Source organism: Octopus bimaculoides, chromosome 9 (genome assembly GCF_046866305.1).
Source record: "Octopus bimaculoides isolate indiv1 chromosome 9, ASM4686630v1, whole genome shotgun sequence".
Classification (NCBI taxonomy): domain Eukaryota; kingdom Metazoa; phylum Mollusca; class Cephalopoda; order Octopoda; family Octopodidae; genus Octopus; species Octopus bimaculoides.
In genome coordinates this window covers 2704125-2723726 of record NC_142936.1, presented here as the reverse complement: position 1 = coordinate 2723726, position 19602 = coordinate 2704125, and the positions used below count along the sequence as shown (strand labels likewise).

At 34.3% G+C, this 19602-nt stretch overlaps 1 protein-coding gene across 50 annotated transcripts in view; it reads left to right on the top strand.

Annotated features, from left to right (window-relative positions):
• Positions 1–19602, top strand: part of LOC106869145 (SWI/SNF-related matrix-associated actin-dependent regulator of chromatin subfamily D member 1) — a 74596-nt gene that overhangs the window by 23109 nt on the left and 31885 nt on the right. For 20 of the 50 annotated variants that reach the window (XM_089356990.1, XM_089356973.1, XM_089356964.1 and 17 more), the window contains 2 exons: positions 1658–1732; positions 10114–10222. In XM_089356990.1, coding sequence (XP_089213116.1) covers positions 1658–1732; positions 10114–10222 — 184 coding nt within the window. Of the gene's footprint in view, positions 1–1657; positions 1733–10110; positions 10223–19602 lie in introns of all 50 variants that reach the window. The other 30 variants (XM_089356998.1, XM_089356965.1, XM_089356962.1 and 27 more) reach the window with 4 other exon arrangements.

Genomic DNA, 19602 nt, shown 5'->3' with positions numbered 1-19602 from the left:
ATCACCAGGTCACTCTGCCCTGTCAGAAGATTTAGGAAATTAAATATAGGTGCAGGCGTGGCCATGTGGTTAAAAGGTTTGCTTTGCGACCACCTGGTTTTGAGTTCAGTCCCCATATATATAGCACCATGGGCAAGTATCTTCTTAGTATATAACTTAATACTTGTGAGTGAATTTGGTTGACAGAAACTCTATGGAAGCCCAAGATATGTGTGTGTGTATTTATGCTTATATATATATATATATATATATATATATATATGTTCTCTGAAAGAAATGGATTTATATCAAAGAATGAATCTAGACTGAGTATCTACCCGGAATGTAAGTGTGTATATGCATATTTGAATTAGGAGCTATTTGACCTGCATATATGTATAGGTGCAGGTGTGGTTGTCTCTTAAGAAGCTTGCTTCCAAACCACATGGTTCTGGGTTCAGTCCCACTGTATGGCACCTTGGGTAAGTGTCTTCTACTATAGCCTTAGGCCAACCGAAGATGTATATATATATGTGTGTGTTAGTGTGTTTAAATCCCTGTAACTTAGTGGTTTGGCAAAGAATAAAAATCCTTTCTGAGCCCTGTAAACTCCAAGGGCTGGTTTCCGTGGCATATATATATATATTTGCCCCTGGATGGGACACTAGTCTGTTGCAGGATTATTCAATTTTGCCTGCAGAATGGACCGAAATGTCAAGAACACAGCCCTAAGTTGTTTTACTAAATTCTTTATTATATTCAAAATTAATTGAAACAAACACAGAGCATCTCAAAATAAATATAAAAATGGTAAAAGCAGTAGTTTTCATCTGGTGTCCATACGGGCTTTGGGGTTCCATAGAAGATTTTGGTTAAAGCTAATCTGCAATAAATTGTTTAGACATCTTCAATACACCAAATATAGTAACAATCTTTTTTATGTATTTCCTAATAATATTTAATTATAAAAACAGAATAGGATTTTTAAACACTGAATGGCTATAAGGGTCCAATGGAATAAAGTAGGAATGGAAGGGGTCTACAGGCAAAAAAGGGTTGAGAAACACTGGTGTAAACAAACAAACAAACTACAAAATTAATGGCATGGCTTATTTTTTTGTTAAATCTTTTCTCTAGTTTTTTTTTTTTTTTCGATGTTAGTTTTTGGTTCTTTTATAATATTTATGTAAATATACAAACATGTATTGCATAGTTCTATATTTAAGGGATGAGGAATTATGTCATTATTTTACATTTGATGGATATTTGTCCTCATCTTGTCGTTAACACAATGTTTCAGTTGATATACCCGCGGGCATATGGTGTAGTGGTTAAGAGCGCAGGCTACTAACCCCAAGATTCTGAGATTGATTCCAGGCAGTGACCTGAATAATAATATTAATGATAATAATGACATCAAAAAATACCTTAGGAATGAGAACCCAGGTTCGAAATTTCCCCAAGACACTTGATGAAGGCTGGAGGGTATATCAACCAAAACGTTGTGTTAACAACAAACAAGATGAGGACAAATATCCGTCAAATGTAAATAATGTATGTATTACATACACAAACATATAATTGTGTGTGTGTGTGTGTGTAAGTGAATGAGGGAGTGAAGATGGCATGAATTTGTCAGCAGACACATACATGGTGTAACTGTTCTTGTACGGCTCAGCAGGAGCGGTTCCGCCAGCCCAATTTCCACAAGAACTCAATGGAAAAGGATGGTGGCGTTATCAATCATCCAAAGGTAAGACTTACTTATTCGACCCTCTGTTGCTCTGTGCGTGCGTCTCCGTTTCCTGCCTCCTTCTATTTTGTTTTTTTTTTTTTCACATTTGTTGTGTTTGTTAGTCTTTATTGGTTGGCTTTTTTTATTACTTTCTCAACTTTGTTTTTTGTTTCCTTTATTTATCTTTTGTGTTGGTTGACATGCTGATTATTTTAGTTCTGTTGGGTGTCTGCCGGTTCCATAGACTTTTTCTCTTTTCTTTTAATACACATCAAAAGACAAGAGAAAGAGATTGTGCAAGAATAGTTTGCTTTTATACATTCATGTAAATGTGTGTGTGTGATTAATGTTGGTTTTCCATGCTGGCATGGGTTGGAGTGGTTTGACAGGACCTAATGGTCCCAAGGACTGCATTGTACTCCAGATTGCTTTGGCATGGTTTCTATAACTGGATGCCCCGATCTTAACTCTAACTCTTTTACAGTGTGTACTGGGTGCTTTTTTCATGCCACTATCACCCGTGAAAAGAGGTCATAGCAATTTCTGATTCTGTGCCTATGCCTATATATAATTCAATGTACACAGTATAAAGAACAGAGCTACTAATGATTCCTTGCTGAAAGGCCATGTGTCTTGGTAGGTTTTTCTTGCGTGCCTTGTGTCTCCAAGCAACCTTCAAGCTCTGAGCACATGGTCTGTACTATTTGGAAATATATGTGTATATAATGTATATATGCTGTTAAGTATCCAGAAGGAAGGAAAAGTACTCAATGCAATCTGTGTTTTCCCTTCTGTTGCTACTTAGTTTTTTAATATACTAATTATGCAGTTGGTGGTAACTAAGAACTGTGAGTAGTAAGTAGTTTGCTTACCACCCACTTAGTTCTGGGTTCAGTCCCACTGCTTGACACCTTGAGCAAGTGTCTTCTAAAACTGAAAGAAGCCCATTGTGTAGATATATATGTATATGTTTGTGTGTCTGTGTTTGTCTCCCTACAATTGCTTGACAACTGATGTTGGTGTGTTTACGTCCCTGTAACTTAGTGGTTCGGCAAAGGTGACCGATAGAATAAGTACTAAGCTTACAAAGAATAAGTCCTGGGGTCGATTTGTTCGACTAAAGGCAGTGCTCCAGCATGGCCACAGTCAAATGACTGAAACAAATAGTATATATATATATATATATATATATATATATAATATTGGTGTTTCGGAGGGCATCCTGGTGTAGACAGTGGATTCCAGTACAGTCCTCTGGTTAATTGAATCCTGTTGACTCCTCCAACCCATGCCACCATAGAATACTGGCATCAAATGATGATGATGATGATATATTGTTGAAAATGAGAGTTTTTATATGCATAAAACCTGGAAACATAATCTACATTTAGAGTGAGTCTGAAATTTTAAATTATTTTCAACACTTTTGCTGGTTGTGAGTCTCACCCATATATATATATATATATATATATATAGGTGAGACTGAGTGGTCAACACTGCATTGTTGGATAAATATTCTTTATTTGTGGGTTAACAAAGCTACCATTGGTTTCATCCTGAAAGAAATCGCCCACGTTGGTACTCAATCTCCATCTTGTGAATAATAATAATAATAAAAGAATATACATATGTATATTTTTTTCATGTTCAAACCTCATGCACAGAAAACACATAAGTAAAAAAAACAAACTGTAACAGTAATGTGTGTGTGTGCGTGTTTCATTTATGGTGTCTGTAAACTGTGGATGTTACTTTGGCTGTTTAGTTCTTTGTAGTTGAGTCTTATCAGCCATAGTTGCTATTGTCTTGTATTTTGCTAATATTTAAAATAGTGTTTCTGAAGGTTATTCTAAGATCTGTTCCATTTGCCTTGTAAATTTAAAATTATTGATTAGAAAGCATGGCTTTATTCTTAAGATGCCTGCACTGCTTGCTTATGTTAATGTGTCTGTATCATTTTGTGAAAGAAAATGGTGAAATATCTGTCTTTATTGTTCAGTTTTGTGCCTTCTTATCTTCAATATATAAACCACTGTTCATTGAAGCTGGTACTTTTTTCAAACTAAGGAAAGGACAAAAGATTAAAACCAATTTAGGAATATTATACAAAGGCTCATAAGTACCAGGTCCCCAGTTTAAGGGTCACCCACAAGACGTAGTTTCTTCCACTTTCTGCCACCAATCTTAGGTGCCCAGCAAAATGTCATAGCTACTGCCCTACCATCTTTACTTTAGTTTCTGCCATCATAATATCTAAAGAGTTTTTCAATTATTAACAATTGGAGATTCTCAGTCTATATGCAATGAAGACAGTTTGTTCAGAATGGTTTTGTTGAATTCTATTGTACTATATCAAGAAGGTATGGCTATTAAACTCAAAGAATCCAAAGAATATGGTTTAGCATTGATATGGTTTCAATCATTCAAGTGTTTTTCTTTTTTTGTTTTTTTTTTCATTTCTCTGCAATTGTCAAAGTATTGGCAAACAGGAAGTGGTGCTATGTTAGTCACATGACTTATGTTACTTGCTAATAATGAAGAGGCACTGTTACCGTGCTGGAAAAAAAGTGCTTAGTGGCGTTTCTTGAGGCTGTATGTTCTCAGATCAAATCCCACCAAGGCCGACTTTACTTTGCATCCTTTTGGCGTCAATTAAATACGTACCAGTTGAACACTGAAGTCAATGTAACTGACTTATGCCCGCCCCCAAAATTGCTGGCCTTGTGTCAAAATTTGAAACCACCAATGAAAAGTTACCATCAAATTAAAATAACTAATTTAGTTGGTTGCCGATGGCTATGTGCAAATTGTTGAAGCAAGTTTATTTTTCCTTAATAAACAACCAATTACCATTTACATTGTCAACTACTCCAGTGAATGTAACTGGTGTTTACTTTCATTAATGGTATTAACATGTCAATTGCTTTGATCTAAAATCAACTTTTAATTAGCCATTCAATTTCTCATTCTGTTAAATTATTCCTATGTCAGCTCCAAGCTCATGGTAATTCATTTTAACAGCATTTCATACTTAAAACTGAACAATTCCTTTATTGTTATCATGTGCAGTTGCATTGTATCTACACTAGAATTTGACTTGATACTGGGGCACAAATATCAAATACAGAAAATCAAGTAGATAAATTAGTTTTATCTACGAGACAACAAAATTAATTAATAATTTAGTTGTAAGAATATAATTGGTCTTAACCATTTTCCAATCTTAATGTTTGCATTGAGAAGTGTAACATCCCTAGAGTAGAAGGTTCTATGTCAGCTCAGTTGTAAATGGGGGGGGGGGGGGGGTGAATACTTAGTAGCTAGATGTCTGATGTCTAAATTGAAGCTATGGAAACAGGAGTAAAATGTGATAAATACCCTGCTAGTGTCAGCTGTCTATTATGGAACTCAACTTTTTTGAAGGATTTATACTTTTGAGTTGCTGTAATTCCAAATTAAACAGTCATCGATGTTATCCAATAGACTCAACCAAACTTTGGTGAAAGTTTCTTGGGTGTATCTCTACTCAGCTTAAATTTACTCAATATGTTTTGTTGGTTCCCATTTTACTAAAATTCTGAGCTGACTTTATAGAATCTGAACTGAAAGTTTTTAGGTATTGTAGCAGGATACCATAAATGGGATATAGTTTACATTTTCCCTATATTCCTATCCTATTTCACAACACTCTTGGTACTTGACCAAGATGGCGGAAGGAAAAGTTTAAAAAAATATAAAAGAAGAAAACGTTTGATTAAAGAGTATAGAAACAAAGTTTATGATTGACCAGAGGATTTGTTTAGAATCGATGGTGGTCTTAAAGAACTGTAAGTTGCCCTTGAAGATAGCCAAAATACTTGTTAGATGCCTTTAAATAATATAGACCCAGTATTTCAGACATGCTAGTTTAATAGTATAAGATATTTTGGTATCACTTTGGTTTGATCTTCATTATTTTGTTTGGTCAATGCGATTCTTCAAATACAATTAACCATCTACTGATGTTCATTTTAAGAATTCTGTCAAGTAATTATGAAGAGACTCAAGCCATGTACTATCTTTTGTTTGATTTTTTTCTAAAGTATATATTTGAGGTTACAGGAAATTTTACTGTAAGAAATTTTGGTGTAGCAAAATTTGCTGTAAACAAAAACAAAGGACAAGTATAGCGATATTAATGCAGAACATCCGAGACAAATGCTTCAATACAATCCACAGCAAAAAGTACATTATTTGTGCAGCATTGCTTGGAATTTTCATGTTTTAAATGACCTCATCATGTTTCCTAATCTCTGATGTTGACTAAAGACTTGCTTATTTAATGCTTTTATAAAAACTTTTATCATTGTCTTTTTATTTTAAAAGATTCTGATATAATACACTTTGTCATTGTCCATACGGTGAAATTTCTTACAGCAAATTTTCTCATGACACATGGCAAAAATGCTTGCAGTGAATTTTCCAGATATGTATATTTGAATTGTATAGCAAGTTTATTTTTTGATGTTTGAAAATTGCCTCACAGAATCTTATTTTTTTTTTTTTTGCTTGTTGTACATTATTTTGAATATCTGTGTAACTTCTGAAACTTTAGAATATAAGCAGTTTGAGTATTCCAGCTGGTACCCAAATGTTTTTATTAGTATAAGAGTACCTTATATTATCGTTGGTACCATTTTGTATTAGTATATTCAGTAATGGTTCCAAATTGAATTGTTTTCTTCTTCATCAATTTCTTTTTGGGTGAAGTTTCAAACTGTGGCAAGCTATTGCAATTAAACGAATGAATTGTGTGTGTGTGTGTGTTTAAAAACCAGCTTAACCCCATTTAAACAGGGCCATATCTGGCCCAAATCTTTTACTTGTTTCATGTGAAGACCAGCTAGGTCTGGCTTCTTACACCTACCTTACATTGTCATTCTAAAATATAAACAATCTCATCATCAAAATAGCAAAGCTGTGAGATAATGCATGATTAATTCAAAATAATGTGAATAAATTAAATATTACAGTTGACAGGGTAATCTAAATGCTAAAGAGAGAACTCATTAGCATCCAGATTCCTCTGTCAAATGTAAAACTTATTAATTTACATTGTTTTGAATTAATCATGCATTATCTCACAACTTTGCTATTTTGATGATGGTAGGGTAAGAAACCAGATCCGGTCAGTTTGAACATAAAACCAGAATATTTGTGCTGAATATGGCTGGTTTAAATACCAAAGGGTTTAGTGAATCTTTTTAGGCGCTAGTCAAACGGCTGAATCACTTGGTCAGTGACAGGAAATAGTAAAGTTGATATTGCTGTTGGAATATGGGTTTCTGAAATTCTTTTCTGCAACTTTGGATCTATTCCCAGCTGAAATGACTTGTGATATTTGAAATTATAAACGCCCCTTTGAGACAGAAAAAGAACAACATGCACACTCACTGGACTTGAACTACTTATCTCATATTTGCCAGGCAACCATTACACCGAAGAAGGATCCCTTGCTGTGTTGAACATTTAGTAGACTAACCTGACTTGCTAGTGCTAAGTAGCTGACAAATTATTATCTTGTGCAGATAACATATTACAGTTATAGTAATAATATACCAAACCCTGCTGTGGAATTGGTAATTTGATGGTATAGCAAGTAATAAATGCATCGTTTAAGTTCTTTTAGTTATCTCTGTTGGCCTTTTCTATCTCAAATTATTTGGTGTTTATGATATCTAATATCATTTGCATTAAAATTTTAGTAATTAATTTATAATTGGAATTGCATCTTATTGCATTTAATGTTTTAGTTTTTTTTTTTTTTTGAGAAAAGGCATAACTGTTACACTCTTCATTTTTACCTTTTCTTCTTTTCAAAGAATTTTTAAAAATATTAGAAAAATTCAAAAAATTAGAAATTACTCTAGACTCCTACCTGTTTGTTACATTCTAATTAGTAAAGACCTGAATGGATATTTTATTATTGTATTTCATGTAAACTCTGAAAATATGCAAATATTCATGTGTAAATGTGCAGGTGACTGGATTCAATTGAAAATAAATTTCATTAAAATAAAGGACTTTGACAAAATAGGTATTGGAAAGGAGTGAAGGCACATGGCTAAGTGGTTAGGGCATTTGGCTCATGATCGTAAGCTCGTGAGTTCAATACCTGGTGTCACATTGTGTTTTTGGGCAAGACACTTTATTTCACATTGCTTCATCCTGCAAAAATGAGTAGTACCTGTAATTTAAAGGGCCAGCCTTGTCACATTCTGTATCACGCTGAATATCCCTAGGGACTATGTTAAGGGTACGTGTGTCTGTGGAGTGCTCAGCCCCTTGCACATTAATTTCACGAGCAAGCTGTTCCGTTGGTCAGATCAACTTGGAACCCTTGTCAATTTTCAATTTGTATTTTACCTTTTTGTTTATCATGATTTCATTCATTCTGTTAACCTTACTGGTGTCAGTCTACTGTACATAATTTTAATTGTATCCGGCCAATATGTGTTTTATTTATCTTATTTAAAAGTTGGCCGTATTGCAGATTGAGGTAAGTATCGATTTATTGGTGTTATTGGTGGAGAGACCAGGAGTGTAGTAACAAACTGTAGGCTTCCAAAATCATTACAATTTAATGTTTCCTTAATATGGTTATTAACTGGTATTGACATTATTATTGCACAATCATTGATTTCAAATTGTGGCACAAGGCCAGCAATTTCTGGAGAGAGGATAAGTCAATTACGTCAACCCCAGTGTTTAACTGGTATTTTATTGACCCTGAAGGGATGAACGGCAAAGTGAACCCCAGCAGAATTTGAACTCAGAACGTAAAGTGAGAAGAAACGCTGCTAAGCTTTCTCCCTGGTGTGGTAACAGTTCTGCCATCTCACCACTCTAACGAAACAATCATTAGTGTGGTGGACAAAATGCTTTGCAGTGTTTTTTCCAGTCTTTATTATCCAAGTTCAAATCTCACTGAGGTCAACTTTGCTTTTCATCCTTTTGGGGTCAACAGAATATGCACCAGTTCAGGTCTGGGGCTGATGTAATCAACTTCTCCCCTCCCCTCAAAATTTCAGGCCTTGTGCCTGTAGTAGAAAGGATTATTGTTGTTATTATTATTATTGTCAATGCTGTTGCATATGTTGTGTCTGTGTACTTGTTAAGTCTTTCAGTTTCTGTTTCAAAGGTCATTGGAGGTAAGGAAGAGTTTTGAAAAATGTAGTTTTTGTTGTGCCTTTCATATTCTTGATGTTGCTTTGTGGAGAGAGAGAGAGATTCAACTTAGAAAGAGCAATTGATTATTATGTATAAATATTTTTAAAGCTAGATTCCAGTGTTATTGTTATCATATCTATATCTGAAATTATCAACTCAGATTTCTGGCTGAATATTTGACTGGATGACTATAAATAGGTTTAAATTTTTCAAAAGTAAGTTTTTCAGAGATATTCCTTTTACCAAAATGGAAAGAGAAGCACTGATTCATTGATGGTCAAGCATTTTAAGTGTGTGTGCCACTTACATCTCAGAGATTTTTCTCTTTCTCTTTATGAACACACATTTTCAGTTTCTATTTTCTTCAGTGTCCACCCATTTTTCTGCAATGTTGTGGGCTAGATGTAAGCACCTGCACGGTCACTATCAGTATGGTTGGTGTCATTTGTACAATCTAATGATTAATCAATAACTGATTTAGTATATTTAAGAAGTTTGGAGAGGGTAATTCAGTTGACAGTTTCATTCCTACATTTGGTAATTCCTTCTCGATGGTAGTGAAGAAGATGGTAAAAAAAGAGGTGGAACTGTGACAAATTTTCAACAAGTTAAACAGTGAAATAGGCTGGAATAAGAGGAATTGAGATTCTAATGTCAAACATTGGAACTAAAAGTCAATATTAAGAATCTGCTATAATTGATGCAAAAACACCTTTATGGCTATGCTTTGTTTTATGATGGGCTTCATCATCATCTATTCTTCAGCTGCCAGATGTATTTTGACACTCAACTGGAGTTTCATTCTTGTACCTCAATGAATGTATATGTTGTGTGTATTGGGTCTTAAGTGACTTTACTGTCAGCCCAATACTTAAATTTACCTGACAAGCTTGCTTGATGTCAGAAACTTTAGGTTAAGAGCCAAGTGGTTCAGCCTGATTAAATTATTGTACTGTATGATACTGGGTATTTTTCTCCAGTTTGTTAACACCCAGCAGATTTCTGGGAGTTATTTTCCTCTGTTTTACAGTCATCTTTCACCTCAGAAAGTTTTTTGAGTTGATATTAAGTTTTGGAAGAGAACCCAGTTGTATGCTGAGAGGTGACTTAGAAGGCATGCCTCTTTCTAACTTCAATCAACCTTACTTGTGGCTGTCTAGTGGGAGAATGTTTTTTAATTTATTTTGAAGGGACCTCGAGCCCCATACCCTGGACCACAGATGGGCAGTGGTGGGCCTCCACCACCACCAATGGGGATGAGAGCCGGTGGACCTGGTGTTCCTCCACATGGTTATCCAGGTAAGTGGTTTCAATGTAAAGCTCTGTTATTGCCGTCACTCTGCAATATTGAGTTTAATTTTATTAATTTTATTATTATTATTATTATTATTATTATTAATAATTTTTTTTTTCTTTTTCAAATATCATCCTCTTTATTGCCAATACGGTGTTGATTCTTTTACTTTCATCTTCACTCTGTCCTCTTTCTTTAATCTTTATCCTTCAGTTTTTTTTTTTCTTTAATACTTCTGAGTTGAAAATAATTTCTGGTTTATGATGAATCTCAATTGAATATCTTGCATGCAAAAGACATAACTTCAAGTTTCATTTAGTTTTCTTTCTCTACACACACACCATATGTATGTAAAATACTCTTTACATTCACATATTTTGTGACTGCATGCTGTATTTTATTTAAATATTTTCTTTTAAATTTGAGTTTACACACACACACACACACACACACACACACACACACACAAATTCATCTTTATTGTAACAAACGCAAACACACACATAAATAATAATAATAATCATTCATACTGTCATCTGACTGCATTCTCCATTAATAGTTTGTCATTTGTTGAATTTTATTGTAAGTAACGGCATCCACTCGGCAGTGTGCTGGTTACAAGTAGTTTAACGACCCCCCAGCCCCACCCCAGCCCTTCTGTTATAAACTCTGGTTCCTTTCATTGGTTGGTTGTGTTTGTTTCTTTATATGTTGTGCACATTTGCCAACTCTGAGACGTAACTATTTCTACTTGCCCCAACACAACATATGTAAACTTTATCATTTAGCATCCTTAGAGAGGCATCTTAGTGTGTGTTATTAATCAATCATATAGCTCAGGGTTTCTCAGCCAATTTTTGCCTATGGACCCCTTTGGTAGCCCTTCTTAGCCATTTGATGTTTAAAAAAAAAAATCACATTCTCAAAATTAAAATATTATTAGGAATTGTATAAAAAGAAATTGTTGAAATGTTTCGTGCATTGTAGAAAGATAACCAATTTATTGCAGATAAATTTTAACAACAAAATCTCACATGGGTCCCCAGGGGTCACGTGGACCCTGGTTGAGAATCACTGATTTAGATGATTGGTTAACAAGTGCTTATTTCACTGTTGGTTCTTTTGTCTTTAATGCTGGCAGCTTTAGATGGAAGATAATTGTTTTGTGCACATTGTTGGCAAACGTGTGTGGGGAAAAAAAGACTGAAATTCTCTCTGAGCGTTGTGTCTATTAATATGTCTGTGGGCCTCACCATATTGTACCTGTCATCTTGTTGTGGAATGGGTACCAGGGTATCTGGAAATGGTGACTGTGATAGGTTATCACTGTTCACTGACATTGACTTCATCTCCTTCTGATTGTAGGCTTCGAAGAGAATCACTGGTTGAATACGAGTCTGATTTAGGAAAGGGTTTAATCCTTCCACATCATTCTAAAGTTGTTTTTTTATTTCATTCTTGGCTAATAAGTAAATGCCTTGTGTATACCTTTTTTTTTTTTTTTTCTTATGTGTGTTGTGGCATTTTCCTTTCTCTGGGATATTTGAATATTGTGGTGAATGCAGCAGCTAGGGAGTGAATTCCTGGTAGAACGGAGTTTATAAACCCAGTTTTCATTATTAACTGTTTGTATGAAGGCAGTGAGTTGGCCAATGCATGCTGGACGAAATGTGTAGCAGCATTTTGTTTGTCTTTACGTTCTGAGTTCAAATTCTGCTGAGGTCGACTTTGCCTTTCATCCTTTTGGAGTCGATAAAATAAGTACCGGTTGACTAGTGGGGGCTGATGTAATCAACTAACCCTCATCTCCCCCACAATTTCAGGCCTTGTACCTCTTTTGGAAAGGTCTGTTAACTGTTTGCGCTCTGTGACCCCTTAGCATTCAGATTATTCCCTCCGATGCTCATTTATTCCCAGCCCTGTCCAGAAGCTTTAAGATTTCACTGACCAAAGTGTTTATTTTTAGAATAACATTGTAGGTGAGGTGTGAGAGGCTGGATCTGGCTGCTTTGAACTTAAATCAGATGGAATATTTGGGCCGGACATGGCTGGATTAAATGCTAAAGAGATCTCAGGATAGCTAACTTTATCTTGTCATATAAATATGTAGAAATGGTAGAAAGTCTGTTGATTACCACATTTATTGATTTTGTAGAGAATGGAAAAACCGTACATTCTCAAGGTTAGAATTAATTTTGTTTCCAATGGAAATATAGGGTGAAAATACATTGGTTGGGTCATTCCATTCACTATGGAGTTTAGTAGTTTGGTGAATAAGTAAACAGAATAATAGTTTAACCATTTTAAGACATTTCCAACAAGATTATCTCCTTTGGTTTTAATTAAGAAAATATTTGGAAATATTTTCATAAAATAAAAGGATTTCTTAGCATAATGGTGCAGAGTGGTCAGCCACAATTTCAGAGGTAGAGGGTTTGATTCTTTCCAGTGGTTTGCTGGCCACATTTTCCCGTCTTCTAAGGGTATTTACCTGATCTTTGAAGCTGTTTTTACAGCTATTCTGCATTGCCTTATTTCTCTGAGAAATAATATATTTATGGTGTGAACATAACAAAAGGCACAATGTCAAGAGGTAAAGTTTGGATTGAAATCTGCTGCAAAACGAGAGATTTGTATCATAGAACCAGATATAACCTAAAGGAAGTTGACTTCAAAAGGGTCAATATAAAATTTACTAATTTACTAAAATTAATGCTAATAAGATGAGGACAATAACTTATTTTGAGTCATTGTCTCTTTTGTAAATTTCTTAGTTTTCTGGCCACTGATCTACAATTCTCAGGAGATTTGGTTCTGTTGGTCAGTCACTCTTTGGTTTTGTCTTCTATTCAATGAATTTGTTTGATTTTTACTGATCCCTTACATTGTTTAGGCAAACAATCACATGTCTTTTATTCTGTTCTGATCCTTTACTGGGATATATTTATTTGATGTGTCTGCAAAAAGGTGTCTTTTTTTCATTACGAATTATTTCGAGTTATTGTTGTTACGGAAGGAGTTCAAATTCCACCTGGGTTGACTTTGCCTTTCACTCTTTCAGGGTCGATAAAATAAGTACCAGTTATGCACTGGTGTCGACACAGTTGACTTTCCTCAACCCTCAATAACTATTTTGATCTTGTGCCAAAATTTGAAACCATTATTATAAAGCATTTATATATATATATAATCAAAAATAAGCAACAAGGATATCCAAAGTTAATGCATTAACTTTGGATGTCCTTGTTGCTTATTTTTGTTTTTAATCACCTTATATCATATTTTACCAGATGTTTGTCAGATATTTCTTCAATATTTGCTTGGTCTCTATCTGCTGGTATATATTTTGTTTCCATTTTGGCCGATGGAATTATTTCATCTTGTCAGACTTGTTTATTATAGTCCATACTTTCCCAGAACTCGTGCTAGAACTGCTTTCCCTCCTCCTCCTCCTCTTCCTCTTCTTCTTCCAACAAACTTGGTAAAATCAGGACCCAGCATCTATTGTAGTCTCTTTGCTTTTCTAAATCTCTCCATACATATTTTCTGTCTTTCCTACATTTTTCTTCTAAGAAACCATTATTAGTATTTAGCAATAGCACATCTTTGTGTAATGAATAGATAATGGATATGTATATATATATATATATATATATATAAATTAAATAATGAGGGTAGAAATTGATATTAATCAATTAAAACCAGTGGCTTAGCATATTTAAAAAATCCAAAGATTAAAAATTATATTACATACAAATTAAGAGGAATAACCACCACAGTGGATTCCTAACATACATGTCAAATCGCCTTACCACGAAGAGTGTGTTCTCAAGAAGATTTCAGCAAAACACCAGAATGTAAAAATGAGCAAGACAGATGAAAATATACGAAATAAAAAAACTATTACCTACGTACCATAGTTTTGATTGTTAATATTTACGAATGCAAATATCTGCAAACTCATCAGCATAGTCTGTCGCTTACAAAACACAATTTCCAAAACTAGACACAGAATGCTCACCTGAGTGTTTTGCTGAAATTTTCTTGAGAACATACTCTTCGTGGCAAGGCGATTTGATGTCTATCTTTAGCATATAAGGAATCCACTTTGGTGCTTATTCCTCTTAATTTGTATATATATATATATATATATATATATGTAGTATTTAGTAAGATTTTAGTTTATATTTTTAGGTGTTGAGAATCTTATTTTAGACAATGAAGTCAGTTTTAATTTCTTGTTCTATTTCTCCTCTCGGTTTTGATTTTTATAGCGCATACAAAATTTAATAGCTATTTATTAATCTGATTAATTCTTTTGAAGATGGTCTTAGCAGGAGGTCAGTTCCTGGCCTCGCTTTGCATCTTGCTGGGGGCTCAGATATTGTAATGTTTTCCGTGCAGCCCATTACTAGTGGTATGCCAGTTGCTTGTGTAAAACTCTAAAATTATTTTGTAAATTATTTTGTTAGCTTATGCACATACCTCTAAAAAAACAAAAACAAAAAACAAACGAAACCCCTCATCACAGCTGAAGTTTGCTTTATGTATTGTAGCTTCAAGTCCCACCTATATGACATTGGTGATGCGAAAAAGGGGAAAAGGTATAGCACCATAACTATGCTGGCTTGTTCCTGGAGTGTTGTGTCATTCTGGGAGGGGGTTGGGCATGGACAGGGTTCGTATGTATACCAATTAATTCCATCCTTTTGTGCTATATTTGACTGTCATTTGCTATTATTCTTATATTATTGTGATGAGTGCCTTTGAACTAGAGGTAAGCCTCCCTCTGATCCAAGTCTGCAATGTGGTTCGGGTTCTTGGTTCAATCCCAATTCATTCCACTCACATCACTAATACCCCTAGAGAAAGACATGAACATTGCACACTCATAAATTTGTCGTTTTGACCATTGACAAGAAATGATTATCATCATCATCGTCGACACAATTAGTATTATTAACAGCTTTATTCTTATCTTCAACCCTTTAGCATTCAGAATTACTTTTGTCAGATATGTAAATCTTATTTATTCATAATGTTTTCAATTAATCGTGCATTATCTTGTAGCTTTGGAATTTCTAGGATGTGATAGTTTATTTTCAGAATAACATTGTAGGATAGGTGTGAGAGGCTGGATCTGGCCAGTTTGAACATAAAGCAGGTAGCATAGTTTGGCCAGATCTGGCCAGTTACAATGTTAGGGGGTTAAATACAAAGCAAATGTATTGGCTATGAATGTGTGTACAATTTGTGACCCCTCGACCTGTTTTCTTGATTTCGTTAACATGGAAAATTCTGTAGGTTTTTATATGACAATTTATTGAAAATATACTACCCATTAATGCAGCGAGCTGGTAGAACCATTATCATGTGCGGCAAAATACTTAGCAGCATTTTGTCTATCTCCACGTTGTGAGTTCAAATCCCACTGAGGTCGACTTTGCCTTTTATCTTTCTGGGGTCGATAAAATGAGTACCAGTTGTATACTGAGGTCAATGTAATCAACTTACCCTTCTTTCCTGAAATTTCTGGCCTTGCACCAAAATCTGAAACCAATATTTAGATTTAGTTCCCTCCTTTCTATACCAAATTAGCTAAAACTGCCTCTCGCTCTGTAGTACTAATGTCTTATTTTCAAAAGTTCTGAATTCAGATCTTCCACCGAACCTTAGTCACAATTTATGTTCCTAACACTTGCTTAATGATAACTAAGTTATTTTACTAAATTCTTTGTTAAATTTAAAATTAATTGAAAGAAACACAGAGCATCTCAACAAAATTATGATCACAAAAGAGTTAAACTTTTTAAGTTTCTCTGCCTGGCTAGTACAAGAGAAAAAAAAAAAAAAAAAAGACAGTTTGTAAAGTAGAAACTAAATTTTCTTGGTGCCATATTGTTAGCACCAAATCACCTGTACCAAAACGTCCCTGACCTGTTTAGAAATATGTACAGTAATATCTGTGCTTCTGTCATACCATTTTCATTTTGACTTGAAGCATTCCTTGAAAAAGGGAGGTAATTTAATTCTTTGCTCAACTGGTTTCAAAACTTCTCTTTAACTGGTGCCCCCCACCATTTTTGGTTTAATTCTTTTATTTATGTCCAAGTATCTCTTAGTTCTTTCATTATTTTATGTTGAAATATTGTGGCTGATTTCTTTTTTATGATTAATTCTAAGTTCTTTTACTTGAAATTAGGGGTTTTCTTTGTAATCGTCTTAACCATGCTTCGTTTTATATAGTTTTGAGGCAGCGGGTCATTGCTATAATTCTTGTTTCTGTGTTGGATTTTTTCCTTGCTGTGATAGATTGGACATGTTCCCAATATAACTTTTTTTTTCTGTGCATCTCAATCCTGCAAGATCTCATTTGCAAGGCCACACATTATCACACCTTTTGCTTTTTACTTGTTACTAAGACTTGTAGATTTCTCCTACTTACTTTGACTGCTGGTATCTTCACTAAACAATTCACTGAACTTCATGCTTATCCATCTATTCATATTATAATGTCCTTACCAATGCAGCTGTCTCTTGACCAAATTCCCTTTGATGCTTAGTTACTTCCACTATTAACTTGTATATGCAATCTTCATTGAAAAGCAGTGATACACAGCCATTGGTCTAGTCACATAGATAGTAAGGGACTGAAAAATCCCTTTACTGTATGTATTCATACCCATATATGAAACTAAATAATAAGGAATAAACAAATCATAAAATATAGTATGCAGGGTGTTCAAAAAGTCTCTCCACAGTGAGTATTTTATTGCAAAATGAATATTTATAAGTTGGTATAAAACTACAAAAGAATATATTAGACTTAATGAGACTTTAAAAAAACTTTATAAGAGGTGTTGAAAGTGTTGTCCTTTATTTTCAATACAAAAGTTGACTCTTCTACACATGTTTTGAAATACATCTTGGAGAGTCTGATGTGGTATGGACCGTGTGAAGTTTATGATTGTGTCTTTTATCTCGTTAATGGTTTTTCGCCAAATTGTTTGAAGAGTTACTATCTATCTAAACAGGAAGTTGGAAAAAGTTCTTGATATTATTTATTCACCATTACACATGTTTCATTTGCTAATAGGAATTAAACAGTTGCACATGTTGGATAAAATTGTAAGAAATTTCCTATTAGAAATTCTTCAGACAGAGAATAACATTTCTTACATGTTTATCTAACATGTACAACTTTGTAATTCCTATTAGTAAATGAAACGTATGTAATAGTAAATAATAATACTCCGAAAATTTTCCAACTTACTAGGAATCTAAATGTGATTAAGTATCCTTTGATGCCTTTTCCACAAGGTGGTAATCTTTTAAAATGAGAATTATGTCTTGTAAATTATCATGGTTTTGCAATTGTAGTAGCTTTGTAGCACAGCTGTTGGTTGTGATAAGTAGAAGATGCTAGTCCTATTTTTTCTGTTAGATGGTTCATGTTATAGCTTTTATAGCCATCAAATTGCAATTTGACTCTCATTCTAAAACTGCTAGGGTGTACGATATGACTTGAAAGGTTGTATAATATTAGCTAATTGATGGTGAAAACTCATTTCATTACCTAATCGGCAGTTGGAACCATTGAAACACTTCTAGTCTGTAACTTGGTGTTGTGGTCCTTTACTTAACCATTTTATTATTCCAGTCTCGTTCTAAAGTTGGTAGCATTTGTGGAGCAGCATGGCTATGACAGTTCTTTTCATAACCACTACAAAACTGGTTCAATTTCATTTGAAAGCTACCACCCCCAACAAGAGTTCAACTGTCCTGTCTCTCCTCACCCTGTTCCCCTTTGATCTGGAAGCTACCACTAAGAGACAAGTTCAAACTTCCTTCGGCTGATTTGAAAGCTGCCTGTCAAGATGAGTGTTTGTTCATGAACTGTTTGTGTGGCTTACAGTAATTGTCATAACATCTTGGATTTAACGCATGATTCTCGCTCACGATTCTGATTTTTATTCATTAAATTTTGGCTCGTTACTATCATCAAAACATTTTTCATATTCAATTCAAAGTTGATCTGTATTGTCTTGTGAATGCATGGTCTTTGCCTATCAAAATGCGTGCACACACATACTCACACACACACACACACACACACACACACACTAAAACACAATCTTCTTTGGGTTATTTTTGTCTTCTTTGAATCTGTTTCTTTTTGTTTTTGTTTCTTATTAACAAACATTTCTTCAGGGTTTTTTTTTTTTTTTACTTGATGTATTTTCTTTTATGATGACTAATTTTTAAAAACCTTTTTGTTGTCTTACCTTACCACCTTTTCTATAACTGTCTCCTAGTTTTGGTACTGTTTGTTCCAATGACTTTGCTCTTCTAAGTTGCATACAAGTAATTCAAGAGTTGTGGGCTAAAAATATTGCTTGTTTCGGGATTTTCCATTACCTTTTTCTGTTATTTCTTACTTTTTAAATATTGTTCAATTTTGTACAAAGTCACAACTAAATATTAAGAAAGAAAAAGAAAAAAAAACGAAAGGGAGGAAAAATAACTTATTCTTTCAAATATTTTTATTAATTTATTATTATTATTATTATTATGCCCCAGATATTTATACTTTTTTGCATTATTATTATTATTATTATTATTATTATTATTATTAAGGTGGCAACCTGGCAGAATTGTCAGGATCCTGGACACAATACTTAGTGGTGTTTTGTCTGTCCTTATGTTCTGAGTTCAAATTCTGTTGAGGTTGACTTTACCTTTCAACTTTACCTTATCATGGTTGATAAAGTACCAGTGAAATACAAGGGGTCAGTTGCCTAGTGAACCTTCCCACCTTCAACATTGTTGGTCTTGTACCTAAATCAGAAACCATTACTACTACAAGGCAGGTGGAGTGTCACAGATGGTTGTCTGTTGCACTAAATACCTTGTGGTGTGTAAGTGTTTCCTTTTATGTTGTAAGTTTGAATCCCACCAGTATCCACCTTGCCTTCCATCCCTCTGCAAGTAATAAAACAAGGACCACTAAAGTATTGGGCAGAGCCAATTTAATCGGTTATGGTTCCCCAAATTGGCCTTGGGTCAATGTTGGAAACAATTGTTTTAGAGTGTCAGAAATGTTTAACAGTTTTTTTCACTTTTTGAAGGGACAGGTGTGTGGTCTAATGGTTAGGGTGTTGCACTCATGACTGTAAGATAGTGGTTTCAATTCTATGCCCAAGTAGTGCATTGTGTTCTTTGGCAAAACAGGTCCTTTTACATTGCTCTGCAAGCATTTCAGCATTTGAGATATACCGTACACCTGTTCAGGCAACATTGATTTGTTGGTGGGAGCAAGCTTAATGTACACCACAAGTATTTAATCACTATAAACGAATCACCTGTGCAGGTTATTCAGAACAAA